Source organism: Quercus lobata, chromosome 10 (genome assembly GCF_001633185.2).
Source record: "Quercus lobata isolate SW786 chromosome 10, ValleyOak3.0 Primary Assembly, whole genome shotgun sequence".
In the NCBI taxonomy this organism is placed as follows: domain Eukaryota; kingdom Viridiplantae; phylum Streptophyta; class Magnoliopsida; order Fagales; family Fagaceae; genus Quercus; species Quercus lobata.
The window spans coordinates 31,396,776-31,411,830 of record NC_044913.1 but is presented as its reverse complement, the minus strand read 5'-3'; the positions used below and the strand labels follow the sequence as shown (position 1 = coordinate 31,411,830).

The 15,055-nt window shown below is 34.1% G+C and overlaps 1 protein-coding gene across 1 annotated transcript; it reads left to right on the top strand.

Moving 5' to 3' along the window:
- The first annotated feature begins 8,807 nt into the window (after positions 1–8,807).
- Positions 8,808–12,363, top strand: LOC115962785 (glutamine synthetase nodule isozyme). The gene is made up of 12 exons (XM_031081658.1): positions 8,808–9,003; positions 9,429–9,468; positions 9,595–9,698; positions 9,804–9,852; positions 9,969–10,075; positions 10,194–10,281; positions 10,786–10,914; positions 11,052–11,126; positions 11,242–11,295; positions 11,398–11,435; positions 11,527–11,686; positions 12,036–12,363. The coding sequence occupies exons 1-12, from the start codon at positions 8,930–8,932 to the stop codon at positions 12,186–12,188; spliced, it is 1,071 nt and encodes a 356-aa protein (XP_030937518.1). The 5' UTR covers positions 8,808–8,929; the 3' UTR covers positions 12,189–12,363.
- The last annotated feature ends 2,692 nt before the right edge of the window (positions 12,364–15,055 follow it).

Sequence of the window (15,055 nt, the reverse complement as noted above, 5' to 3'; positions counted from 1 at the left end):
TTTTTTCAGTTAATTTTTTTTTTAAATTTTTTTATTAATTAAAATGCTGACTTGTCAATTTTAAAAGCAAAATAAATTTTTTTAATATTATTTTATTAGCCACATCAGCATTTAACATGCCATCTATACACTCCGTTTGCCATCTCAGATTTTTTTGTTACTAGGTTGACGGTAGGGACCAAAATAAAATTGATTTTTTGAAATCAGGGATTGACCTAGGAGCGAAATCAATTTAGGGACCAAATCGAGAATCGGCCCAAAGTGTAGAGACCAAAAATACATTTACGCCAAAAAACCAACTATATATGTACCCCTTAACCCAACTCTAACCAGATAACCCTAACTTTCACTCTCATCTCATTCAGCCGCCCCCCTCACCTTCACTCACTCTCACTCTCATTCGTTCCCTTGCCACCAGCCATACCCCTTAAGCCCTCCCTCATCCTTGCATCTCCAACTCGACTTCAAGGCCAGCTCCCCCTCAGTGGCTCTGTCATCGTAACTTGGGTTCGTTGTTCTTCATAATTTATTTATTTTATAACTTTGGGTTCATTATTGGGTTTCCTACATGTATATTTGTGAATTGTAATTGTCCAATTAATAGATTATCATTTTAATTTATGTTAATTTTAATGTTAGCATATTGTTTTATGATTAACATGTTCTATTGTTTTATTAATTTTATTGTTTAAAGACAAAGGCTAGCCCCCCCCCCCCCCCTGCATATTGTTTTATGTTCATTGTCCAATTAATTTTAGTGTTAGCATATTGTTTTTTTTTTCTTATGTGTAAGAAACACACACACACACACACACACACATATATATATATATTTGTAATCATCATAATCTTTTAAATCCCGTATCCAAATTATTGCTTCATTAAAAATTGAATGTTTCCTTTGTTTATGGTTGTTCAAATGTAGTAGTCTATCATTGTTATTCACTTTATTGTTTTTTTTTTTTTAATTTTTTTTTATTGAAATATATCATTATTTTTGTTTGAATTGTCAATTGTGTGATATTATTGTGTATTTGTGCCTAAAAGGGAAATGGGAGACAAAAAAAAAAATCTAGTTCTCTTTCGTTAGGTGGCTCTCCCTTGAGAACCACACGTTGCCCCTTGCCAACTATGCATTCTCCTTCGCATTCCCACGATCACCCTCACTATTATTGCCTTTTGCCATCTCACCCTCACCCTCACGATCACCATCACCATCACCTTTATGCCCATTAAATAATGAGTAAGTGTATTAATTTGTAGATAATCATGTGTAATTATAATTGGAGTTTTTTAATTGATATTTGTGTATACTGCTAATTTGTGAATATTTGTTTTGATTGATAGAATTCCTAACTCCCAAACTTTTGAACCAATTAGGAGTCCACAATACCTGGTGGTGGACTTGGTGGTAAAGGTAGAGGAAGAGGAAAAGGAAGAGAAAGAGGCTGCAGATGTGAATGGGGATGAGGATGTGGATGTGGATGCAAGTGGAAAAAGGTGTACCTTAGATGTTTGGGAGCATTTTACTAGGAGGAAAGTTAATGGGAAACCTAAAACTCAATGTCATCATTGTGGCAAGCTTTACTTGGGTGATCCTAAACAAGGCACAAGCCATCTGTGTGGTCATTTAGGTAGATGTCCATGGCTAAAGTTTAAAAATATAAGGGATATGCAACAACAAGTGTTAATTAAACAACAAAATAAGGTGGATGGTATGATGAGTATAAATCCTTACCGATATGATCAAGTAAAAGTGGGGAGAAATCTTGCTTGTATGGTCATCCTACATGAATACCCACTTTCAATGGTTGAGCACATTAAGTTTAGAGAATTTGTGAGTTCTCTTCAACCTTTGTTTAAAGTTGTTTTAAAAAACACTTTGAAGAGTGACATTCTTAAAATCTATGATAATGAGAGGGAGAAAGCTTTGAAGATGATGGATAAGAATGGAAGTAGGATAGCAATCACAACTGATATGTGGACTTCAAGTAACAAAAAGAGAGAGTTCATAGTTATTACTGCTCACTTTATTGATCACACTTGAACCTTATAAAGCCAGGTTTTAAGGTAATTCTTTGATACTATGAATGTTAAATTTATTAAACCATATGAATTATACCATATGTCATTGATTATAGTGTTTATTGAGTTATGTTATAATTATTCCTATTATTTTTCTAGGTTTGTTTATGTATTCCTTCTCTACACACGAAAGATGTTTTTGCTAATGTCCTTATAAATTGTTTTTTAGAGTGGAATATTGACAGGAAGTTGTACACAGTAACTGTTGATAATTGTAGTACTAATAATGCCAAGATGAGACTTCTCTTGAACAAGCTTGATATTAATTCTCTTATGTTGAGTGAGTCTATGTTGCATATGAGGTGTGCTGCACATATTTTGAATTTGATTATTCAAGATGAGTTGTCTCTTATTGGTGATGGTATTGAAAAGATTTGTGATAGTGTGATTTATTGGACTGGGTCACCATGGTAGAAATTTGATGAAAATGCACGTCAATTACATGTTCAATGCACCAAAGAGTTAGTCTTAGATTGTAAGATACATTGGAATTTAACTTACTTAATGCTTTCTACTGCTTTGATTTATAAAGATTTTTTTTCTCGTTTGGCTAAACGTGAAACATTTTATACTTGTTTGCCACTTGATAATGATTGGGAGGTAGCCAAATACATTTGTGGGAGGTTGGAGTTGTTTTATAGTGTGATTGAGTTATTCTCTGGTCGTAAATACCCCACAACTAATTTGTATTTTACTTTGGTGTGCGAGTTGAAAATAGCATTGAATGAATGGAGTTTGTCCTCAAATGAGATGAGAAGTAGAATGGCAGAAAGCATGCTTGCTAAATTAAATTCTATCTGGGCTAATATTAATGTTGTTATGATTGTTGCTGCCATCTTGGATCCAAGATATAAAATGAAGTTGTTGAAGTTTTATTATCTTAATATTTATAGTAAAAATTCTAATTTGGAGATAGAAAAAATTAAGAATTTTTGTTATGAATTACTTGATGAGTATGAAGATGTAGATGAGTCCCCTATAGATAATGAAGGAAGTTCTCATGTGCCTACAAGTACTTCAAATGATGTGGCACAAATTAAATATAGGTTCTTAAACTCAATGTCATCTTTTGATTTGTTTGTCAACAATACTTCAAATACTTTAAGAAAACATGGGAGTACTAGAATGAAATTTGATCATTTTATTGATAAGGGAGTGTTGAAGGGGAATGAGGACTTTGATATTTTGGCATGATGGAAAAATAACGGTCTCAAGTATCCTACTTTACAAAGGATTGCAAGGGATATTTTAGCCAATTCTGTCACAACTGTTGCTTCAGAATCTACTTTTAGTACTAGTGGAAGATTGTTAAGTCCACACTGTAGTCGGCTTCATCCTAAGACTATACAGTCATTGACGTGTGCTTAGAACTAGTTATGGAGTGAAATCAAAGGTTAGCAATTGTATTTTTAAAATGAAATCAAAATAGTATTTTTATATTTGCCGGTTATAATTTAATGAAGTTTATTCCATTTTTGTTATAGGTTCTCTTCAACTATGCTAGGAGATTGTACAATTCAAACAATTCTTGATGATGTGGATCCTAATGAAGATGATGGAAGTTGTGTCATAGTTGTGGAGGATTAGGTTTATGTTGAAGAAGATAAGTTCTAGTTTTTGTTTTTGATGATGTTGGTGATCTTTTGGACTATTATAATTTCCTAGACTTGTTGGATTAATTTAGTAGCTTTTTAATTTTTTGGACTTGTTGGATTAACTTGTTGGTTTGTAATGATCCTAAACTTGTGGGATTTATTTTGTAGCTTTTTGAACTTGTTGTAATGGTCCTTGTGGCTGTAAGTACCCGCGACGGTGTGGTGTCATCCTCGCAATGGGTGAGTATGCTTTGGCCTAGAGTGGACTATGGTGGAGAAAAATGGAGTCGCTACCTAGATTATGTCTAAGAACCATATATTAGCGCCTTTCGTGAAAGGACTAATCTATTTAGAGCACGTGTTCGGAGTTTAGATATGGGGATGGGAAGGTGTTAGGCACCCAACCTCACCCGACCTATAGGTCGGCTTCCGCTCATAGTGTTTCACGTCTTAATCCCATTAAAAACAAATTCAATATTGTTAGTCTAACTCACACACACCCTAGCATGCATCTAAACATACAAACATGGCATACTCATCCGAAAACCTAGCATTCATCTATTATGGCATCATATCATATATTTCCAAGGGTAGAAACATCACATGACAGGATCAAACAAACATGTCGAAGGTATTCAAACATCAAGGGAAAGATAAACAAGCAAGCATATTCATATTCATATTCATATTCATCAACCAAAACAATATCATATTCAAGTCAATGCATGTTCATGTGAATGCATGACTTACCTTACTTACTTCACTACATCACAACACCTATGTATCAATGCACGGTCATATTCATATGCACACTCATAGCAAACAAATAAATCAAAACCCTAATTGAAATAAAGGAGATGAAACAAGTAAAACAAAGCAAAACAGAGAAGTAAATGTCTATAGATGTGAAAAACAACTCAGACAAAGGCATACTACATTAATAAAATAAGGAAAAAAAAAAACAATAGGCACGGATTAGGGTTTCTAGGCATGAGTATGCGTGCGTATACATAGGGCTTGCGTGCGCAGCCCAGTTGTATGCATATACATACTTCAAGTATGCAGAAAGCATGCGCGTGCATACACGCCCTAAGGCCTAGCCCAGAAAATAGAAACACTAAATAAGCAGAATCTAAAATCTAACAACTTAATATGCTTAATATAGAAAAGCCAAATAAACCTAATATCAAAGCACATATAAAGCAAACAAAACCTATAAAACAAGAATTAAAGCAAGAGGAAAACAAAGACAAAGCTTAGAACCTTTACCTCCAAACATTGGCTCCTTAGCTTGATTTTGACCGTTTCCCCTCAGTCAATCTAGTCAAAATCAATTAGTAAACCTTTGAAACTCGAAGATCAAGACTAGAAAATGTCTCAATCAAAAAAATATTGACTTGATGGTGTTTTGTGAAAAACTCCCTCTTTGATTCACTATTTTCTAGTGAATCTTATGTGTTTTCCTCCAAAATTCATTTTCCTTTGAAAATTTACCATTTCAGGCTTTATATAGTAAAAAATAAGGGTTTAGGGTGACTCCCAAATGATATGGGATTTTTCTAAACTAAGTTTTAACGCAGAAAACTTTTCCTTTCTCATTTTTGGAACCCTAGCATGCGCACTCATGCTCGTGTATGCATATGCATGCACGAAGCATGCACACGCAGAGCTTAAGAATGCACACGTAGAGTTTGAGCATTCATGTGCATACGCGTGTATGTGTGTGCATGCCCTAGGGTTTCCGTGGTCTTTATTTTCCAATAAAAAAGTTTTTTTAATTAAAAAAAGAGTTATATTTTTCCAGAAACACTTCCTTAAGTCAATTTCTATCCGATTGGGCCTTAAACCAACCTCAGGCTTTAGAATTCCAACATCATTGTGGAACGGGGGCTTGAGTCATTAGGGGTACAAAATGTGGTGTCTACAGTCCTAGATTTGGATTTGTAGGATTTATTTTGTAGTTTTTTTGTTTTTTAATGTTTAACAGGTGATCTTAGCTATGAACAGTGCCATTCCAAAATTGGAACAGTATGGTCACAAATGCTGTAGTAATTTAAAAAAAAATAAAATAAAATCTTGCTCTCTCCTCTCTCTTCCTTTCTTTCTTCTCTTTCTTTCTTCTCTCTCTTTTTAATACTCAACTCCTTGAAGGTTGATATAGAGTTTGGCTTGATCTTGCAGAACCAAACTCGCATTGGCCCTTTCATGGTGGTAGGAAAGGCTCGACACATTATCTCATTAGGGACGCCTTGGAGGTGCATGAAAATCTTGAAAGATTCAAGATGGTCAAGTGGATCTTTTGTCCCATCATAAGTCTCCAAGGACGGCATCAAGAACTTAGGCGGTAAAGGGCAAAATGTGACTTGTGCTGTGAAGGGAGAGTCAGTGTGATGTACCAGGTCATCAAGTGTTGTTGTTCATCCTTTCAAGGCATTCATCATAAGATCCATCCTATCCTTCATTGCCTTCATCTCAACCTCCCATCGTGTGTTGCCATGCCAGCTTCTAGTTCGCAAGGTGGTGCATTTACTCTTTTGGTTTGCTTACTAAGTGCGTTGCTCTCAGCCTCGTCTTCCTCACGACGATCATTCCTTGGCTGGTGATAGTTGATGCACTCATAGTGGTTGTTGATAACGTATTTTGTCTGCCCTCGATTTGTGTGCCAGACTCCAAAAAATCCAAAATTATTAGTTTCTCTCCATGGGGCTGTGAGAACATCCAAAATGATGTGACGCAACCCATTTAGACACTAGAGCACCCAAAGTGCCTTTTTCAACTAAAATGACCAAAATGCCCCTAGTCAACCCTAGATTAACCGAAATTCAAACAAAGTCAAAATCCCCTCAAAATAGCACCTTTCATAGTTTTATATCAAACCTGAGTTCCTCGGAGATTTTTGGTAACTTTGACCAAGTTTGACCCGAGTTGACTTCCGACGAGCCCTAGAAACCCTAATTTTGATCCGATTGTTAGAACGGGTTGAAACCAATGCCATTGTGAAGATTATCAAATTCTCAGTCCAACGGCTATTCACGGGTCAAAATCAAAGTTAGAACAGCCGAGATATCATGAAACTTGAGCTAACGCGCCAATCGATGCATCACTGACTTCCGAGGGCCATAACTTTTAATCCGACTGTTGGATTTTCGAGTTCCATACCTTTTTAGAAATAGGAAGTCAAGATCAACCTGATCTGAGACCACTTGAAGGTGGCGGCCCTTGAAGGGCCGCCACCGCCTGGGCTATAAAAGGACCCAGGCACCTTCAGACCGAAAAATGACTTTTCCGGGTTTTGCTCTCTACCGGATGTTTTCTACACATTCTTCCTCTCTTCCAAACACAAAAAACACATCAAAGCCTCTTATTTTTCTCTTCACCAGAAATACAAGGTAGTGTTCATACGCTCCATATTCCTTTCCTTGGTTCCATATCTTGGATTTAAGGTTTAAGGGGTATAGATGTAGCTTTTTAGCTACTATCCATACCCCTTTTCTTTAAAGCTTCATCTAGCTTTTATCTTGCTTTCTCTTGCCTTAATAACATGATTTATTGCTTTTATCTAGCATGCTCTTTGCTTTATCTTGATTCTAGCATGTTTTTGGTTTATTTCCATATGCTTCCATGATTGTTCATGTGCTAGTTGCCTTTTCTTCATGTATTATGCTTTATGCCATGTTTAGATCCTTCTTTCTTATGTGTTGATGTTTGGGTCTACATGCTCACATGCTTGATATCATGTCTTCGGCTATGCCTTGCTTAGATCTATGCCTTCACATGCTTGTATGCTTGGGTTTACTTTCTCCCATGCCTTTATGTTTATATCTACATGCTTAGATGTATATCCACATGCTTACATGCATATTTCCATGCATATCTAGCGCGTTAACCGTTACTCATGTCATTTATGGGGAACTCATTTAATGTATATTATAGTCGTTTGTCACATGGATGATACTGGCTTGATGGACGAAGTTGTCTTGATAAATGAAGCTGGCTTTCTCTTCCTTTGAACGAGGGTGATTTTTCTCCTTATTAGGTTCCAATTTGGAGGTTGGTTTGGATTTGTGGGTTTGGAGTTACTGTGTGGGGTTTTTTTTTTTTTTTTTTTTTTTTTTTTTTTTTTTTTTTGCAAAAATCCGGTTGTTAGGGGTGGTGGATGGGTTTTCAGAGAGTAGAGAGAAGAGAGATGGTGGCTAGGTTGTAGTTTAGAATACAAAGAAGAGAGGCGTTTTAGAGCAATTAATAAATGATTTTTTATTAGTTTATATTATTTTAATGTGTTGTAACATTAAAATAAAATATCTGATGTAGAGTGTATTGTAAAATGGTGTGGTAAAAATAGATAAAGTAAGATTTTGTATGTTAAATTGACATTTGGGATAGCACAATTGACACTAGTGCTCTTAGAAAAAGAAGAATTATAGAAGTAGGTACAAGAGTTACTCAATTATATCAAAGAGCAAGTCAATTAGCCCTTGTTTAGTAGTTGATCTACTCAAACCAAAGAAAATTGAAAAATAATATACATAACCATTATTTGCATAATCCAAAATTAATATTATGTTTAGAAGTTTGGAGATACAAAAGAGTAGAGGGTATGAGGGGAAAGTAAATTAAGGAGAAGGAGGGGGGGGAGGGGGGGGGGGAATAATACCTTCATTGTTTGGATGTTTTAAAAATTAAAATGGGCATGAGGGAAAGTGATAAGACATCATATTTGGCTAAAAATATAATAATAATATAAAGAATCATATAAATTGACAATTATATCATTTTTTTTTGGTTCAATTTTAAAGAAATAGTAAAGTAAGATGAGTAAAATTCTAATGCCAATTGCACACTTTATTTTAAAAAAAAAAATTAACGAGCTAAACCCTAGGACTAAGTTTTATTGGGCTGGTCCCTCAAAAAAAAAAAGTTTTATTGGGCTACTCACATGGGCCCTATTGGCCCCAAGCTGGAGGCCCACCAATGACAACACAGCTCATTTACAGTTCAAAGTTAGCTTAAAAAGGTATGTGACCATTATCACCGTACGTGTGTAACCCTTACGTGACAAATATAGGATCTGTAACACTAATATTGGACCACGTAACTCTTTGGAATATTCACCTCAGGTTTTTTTCTCCGATATTCATGTCTCTACATTGCACTCTCACACTCGTATAAATACATTACTAGCTAGTCTTTTATCATTAGAATCTGTAGATCCGTTCCTATCGTTCTCAGTCTCCTCTTCTTAGGTCGAAATGTCTCTTCTTTCAGATCTTATTAATCTCAACCTTGCTGACACCACAAAGAAGGTGATCGCAGAGTATATATGGTGAGCTTTCTCAATTCTTGTTGTCTCTTTTTGTTTGTTCTTTGTTTTTTTTCCCCTTTAAAATAGATTACATTTCCATTTTCATTCGGTGAAAAGAAAAATCCTTTTAGCAGTGCAATTTTCTAATATATATATATATATAGGTCGAATCAAGACTTAAAATTTTGTAACTCAACCGACATCTATTGTAGTCAACCTCAAAGCTTCCTGCTCATTTATTGAATTATCAAAAAGATAAAAACTTTAATATATATATTTGTCTTCATGTCACTAGGTTTTAATATCTCTCTTTTTACGAAATCATTGCAGCTCCCTATCTTAGGATATTATTAGCATTTTTTTTTTTTTAAGTTTCAATTTATGGCGTCAGATGATTTTTTTTTGGTTAAATTTATTATGTTATCTTTGCATTAATTAATGAACAGGATTGGTGGATCAGGCATGGACATTAGAAGCAAAGGCAAGGTAACTATTTTTATTTTTTCCATTTTTAATTATTCTCTATAATATTTATTAATTTTTTTGAGAAAATTTTATTTGTTATGGTTAATATTAAACTTGTTGTTTTGCTTTTCAATTTGCTATAAACAGACTCTTCCTGAGCCAGTTACTGATCCTGCAAAGCTTCCAAAGTGGAACTATGATGGTTCCAGCACAGGCCAGGCTTCTGGGGAAGACAGTGAAGTCATCTTATAGTATATTCTGCCACTTTCTCTCTTCTTCGTTTTTTCTTCATTCTTTTATTTTTATTTTTTAATATACAAGTGGATTTACTTTTTGTTGGTGTCTTTACAATATAGTCCCCAAGCAATTTTCAGGGACCCATTTAGGGGGGGCGATAACATTCTTGTAAGTCCCTTTCAATTATTTAAAGGTCTTATTTTGTTTTATTAATCAAGCAGTCCATTTTGTGGTATGTTTAAAATTTAAGTTATATTATTATTTATCTAAATTTAATTCCATAGGTTATGTGTGATACCTACACTCCAGCTGGAGAGCCTCTTCCAACAAATGCGAGGTACAAAGCTGAAAAAATTTTCAGCCATCCTGATGTTGTTGCCGAGGAACCTTGGTACGTTCTAATTTATAGTTTCCGAGTGTTTCATTCTTGTCCAACTTCTCTCCTTTTTCTCTCTTTGCCTTTGGGTTTAGGGTACTATTATGTTTTGACGTGTTTAATGTAAACACAGGTACGGTATAGAGCAGGAGTACACCTTGTTGCGACAAGAAGTGAAGTGGCCTATTGGGTGGCCTCTCGGTGGTTATCCTGGACCACAGGTTACAAATCTCTCTCTCCTCTCAAATTTGTAGTTTGAACTTTATAAAAAAAATGAGCAGTGTATATTATACATAAGTTATTTTACACATGCGAAAAAAAACAATTGAAATTGTGACTTCAATTTGTGTGTAATTTTGCACAATTTTAGACACACAATTTCCAACTTAAAAATTGTGACTTCAACTTGTGCCTTATTTATGTTAGTTTCCAATGTTTATGGATTTTCCACTTGCCAAATTTCAATGTAAATTATAAATACTGGTTTCAGTTTGCTTTGTCTAGGGACTTCTCTCTCTCTCTCTCTCTATATATATATATATATATATACACACACACATACATGAACTTGTTTGATAAAAGAAAGGCATGATGTTGGTACTATATTCCATCAGAATTAGAGTGATCCTGGTTGTAATTTACTACCTTATGCTCCTCTTTTTTATTCGAATAAGTTTCCATGCTGTTTATACATGGCATAACTGGAAGTGTATATTTGATTAAAGGGACCATACTACTGTGGTACTGGTGCTGACAAAGCCTTTGGCCGTGATATTGTAAATTCTCATTACAAAGCCTGTCTTCATGCTGGCATTAACATAAGTGGCATCAATGGAGAAGTGATGCCTGGCCAGGTAAAACAATTTTCTTGTTTTAGTTTTTATCAGATTCTGCAGTTTTAATCGTCTCCAAAATCTTATTGGCTTCCAATGTATATGTTAAGTTTGTTGATTACTTTTCCAAACCTTAATGTCTTAAATCTGTTTTGTAGTGGGAGTTCCAAGTTGGCCCTGTTGTTGGTATCTCTTCTGGAGACCAGCTTTGGGTTGCTCGTTACATTCTAGAGGTAATTGAATCTAGTTTTCCTCATATATTAGATGTTTAATTGTGATAATCATAATTTTTTACTTGAACTAAACTTAAAGGAAATGTTCCTCAATGAATTTTTCTTTGAAATACAGAGGGTTACAGAGATAGCTGGAGTGACGCTTTCCTTTGATCCTAAACCTATTGAGGTTAGATTGTCATTTAGTCTCATATTTTGAGGAGCGCACACACGGTTATGCATTCTTATAATTTTAATGTGGACTAACTTTGTTGAGACACTGTGTCACCAGGGAGACTGGAATGGGGCTGGTGCTCACACTAACTATAGGTATTACATGTGATTTATTAGTAAGAACTTTTATTAACTTGTGCATGTGATTCTAATACCTTTACTTCTTGGCTCAATATGGTAAATTCAGTACCAAGTCCATGAGAAATGATGGGGGGTATGATGTGATCAAAACAGCCATTGAAAAGCTCAAGTTGAGGCACAAGGAACACATTGCAGCGTACGGGGAAGGCAATGATCGCCGTCTCACTGGAAAGCATGAAACAGCAGACATCAACAACTTCTCCTGGGTAAAATTCCTCTTACTTTGAAAATGCTGCTGTTATGAATTATGCTGAAATGGGTATCGGTGAAAGAAATAAGAGGGGACAAGATGAATTGGATTTTAAGAGGAAGTCTATTGACAAATGTGGCAAATTGTTAGTAGTAGGTGAAAAAGTGATATCGTGGTGAGTCCTGATGAGAACTATTTTACAAGTTTGCAAGTTCAGCTCTTGTCAAAAGTGTTGTCAAATGTGTTTTTGTATATAGCATTGCTTGGATTTTAATACCATAGAATCACACTATTATTGACTTTGAAAATATTGCTATCAATTTTAACACAAACTATCAATCCCTTACCATTTGGTTAATCAACAGGGAGTCGCAAACCGTGGAGCCTCAGTTAGAGTTGGCAGAGAGACAGAGAAAGCTGGCAAAGGTTATTTTGAGGACAGGAGGCCTGCTTCTAACATGGATCCATATGTAGTCACCTCCATGATTGCAGAGACCACCATCCTCTGGAAACCATAAAGAAGATTTATTCAACCTGTTCTGTCTGATTGATCTTTTTGTGATGGTTGATTTCTTCCATTGCTATCTTATGTTGAGGCTTGTTCCTCGTCAATCAGCATCTTACTTTAATAGTTTTATCCTAGTGTTTGCCCATTTAATTTTGGAATAAATGATAAAATTATTATTTGAACTAGTTGGTTTCTTAACCAGATGATTGCCAATTTCTTTTACATAGTTCTCTTCTTCTTATGTAAATGACTGGAAACTGAGACTTTAATATGATGTGCAGTGCTGGCTGAATGTTAAATGCAGTTGATCCAGTTGCTTAAAACCCCAAGCAAAAAAAAGTCCCCCAAATTTTAATTTATTTATTACCAATAAATAAAATAATATTTTTTTATCAAATGAAAAACAAACAAAAAAGAGATAAATATTACATTCACAACATTTTTATAATAAATTCTAAATAACAGGTTGTTATAGCTTGTTATTAATGGCAAAAAAAAAAAAAAAAAAAATTATAGTGGTGGGTTCAAATAGAAAACAAGAAGCAAGTTAACACCTAGCATTTGTTGTGAAAAACATTGTGAATGTTGAACTAAAAAAAAGAAAAAGAAAAAAGAGAGAGAGCAATATACAAAAAAATTCATAACATTATTCACAATAGTAAACTTTTACTAGTTCTCATTTAAGTTTACCATTAATATTATTATTTTACTTACCATTATCAATTTACCACATTAATAAGTATGAAAAGTTTTGACAATTTTTTTGTGTTTATAAACTTTTTAAAATAAGGAAAAAAAATTCTACATAGTTCATGTTAATTAGTAGTAGTTTTCACTTTAGGTCCCCAAATGTATCAAACCGCACTGGATGATGTGTTATCCTACTTGATGCATGTATCCCTGCTTTAATTCATTACTATTGTATTGTACCTCAAATCCTCATTCTCTATTATTGTATAGGGCAAGTATTAGCCCTTATCAATATTTGTTATTACTTATTATGCAAATAAGATTCAAAATTAGACCAATGGATGGAAAGGAACTCCATTGAAAGAAACTTAAGATAGTAACAGAAGAAATCAAATATCGCATCAAATTATCTATTCTAAACTTTGTTTTACTAAAATATCAATTTTTTTATTTTATTTTTTTAATTGTTGACTCATTTTTCACTCGCAATAACTACCTTCCATTTTTGTTCCTTTTATCCAAATACATAAATAAATATTAAAAAACTAAATACAAAATGAATAGTGCCAGTATAAATTTACATGGTTATTATAGCAACCTCGCAAATTTATACATTTAACTTGACTAATGTGAGTTATTTTGGGACTTGAAATGTGTAAAATTAAGTTATTTTTCTATTTTGCATTATCTGACATAAATGCCATACAAGCTTTATTTTATTTTTATTTAATATTGATACTTGAGTTGCTTCCATAATATTACTGTCTACTGCTATTGAAAAAAAAAATAAGAGACCACATTATTTACTGTGTTATTTTTCATAACTATTTTATATGGCTTCTTATTTTTAACTATTTTATGTTTGCAAGTAAATTGCTGGCTCATGAGGTTTTTCAAAGTGCAGATACCCAGACTCGAACTGGGGATCACATCCAGACGAATCTGGGATAAGCACTTTAAATCAAGTGTCCAACCACTTGATCAACCCACCTAAGATAGCATTAGAGTTGTTACATAGTGGAGTGTAGTTTCAAATTTTTTAGTGTCAAAACACTAAAAAAGCAACTCCATCAAAGCTTTCAAATTGTAAAATTTTTGGCATACTTGCACAGTGAGCTTGTATTAATACAAGCTCACTATAACCTGAATTGTAAAAAAAAATAGTTTTTTATTCTCATGTGGTGGGGTGGTTGGCTACTTGTTTGTGTTAAGTTGTTTTATTATTATTTTAATGAGTAGTTTATATTATTTAAATGAAATGGTAAAAAATATAGAAACTTTGATATTTGATGTATTTTAAAATAGGATGATATAATAAATAAAGTAAAATTTTGAAGTGTTAAATATTAAAAAATTTTAGAATTCTTGATAAGTATAGTTTTAAGCGATGTAATGGTGTGCACATTGAGCAAAGCGCAATCCATGTGATTTGCGCAGAAGGTGAGCCACGGGCTGAGCCCCAGTCAAAAATATGTGGCGTACAAAGCACTTATTAAGTCAGAAAATCCCACAAATGGTCTGTATCACGTATCTCCATCATACGAGGTTATCTCAAGGATTCGAGGAGATATCTGATGCGTAATGGGACAAATGTCAAAACCTTCCTGTTTTCTAATTCAACAATTTCTGTGCCGCCAACCCACCGAAGATGGCACATACAGAGATAGGATGCAGCTGTCATCATCTCCTCTGTTAATGATATCAAGATATGGATATGTATCACCCCAACCATGTTTTGCTAACTTTGTTACTCCAGTACATGCTTGGGCTTTATTTATTTATTTATTTAAATTTTTTTTGTACAAAGAGAAGTTTTATTTATTCAAACATACAGATTGGGAGACCATATAGTTTGTTGAATACCACTTTTTAATAGTACTCATTTGACAAATATTCCTGAGATACTTTTTATACACAAAACTAGGGCAATACTCATATACAAAAATTCTATTCATTTGTTAGCTTCCCCTTTTAGCTAGTCCATCAGCCACACCATTGCCATGAGCCTCCTAATATATGTGAGTAGGAAGGACAATCCACTCATGAGTGATAAAAGACTTGCAATCATTAATTAAAACATAAAGTTGTGATGCGTAAGCACCATCATGTGTTAGCCATTGCATAATCCAAGTGGAATCTATTTATAAATTAATATGTTTAAACCCCAAATTTCAAGCCAGATTTAAA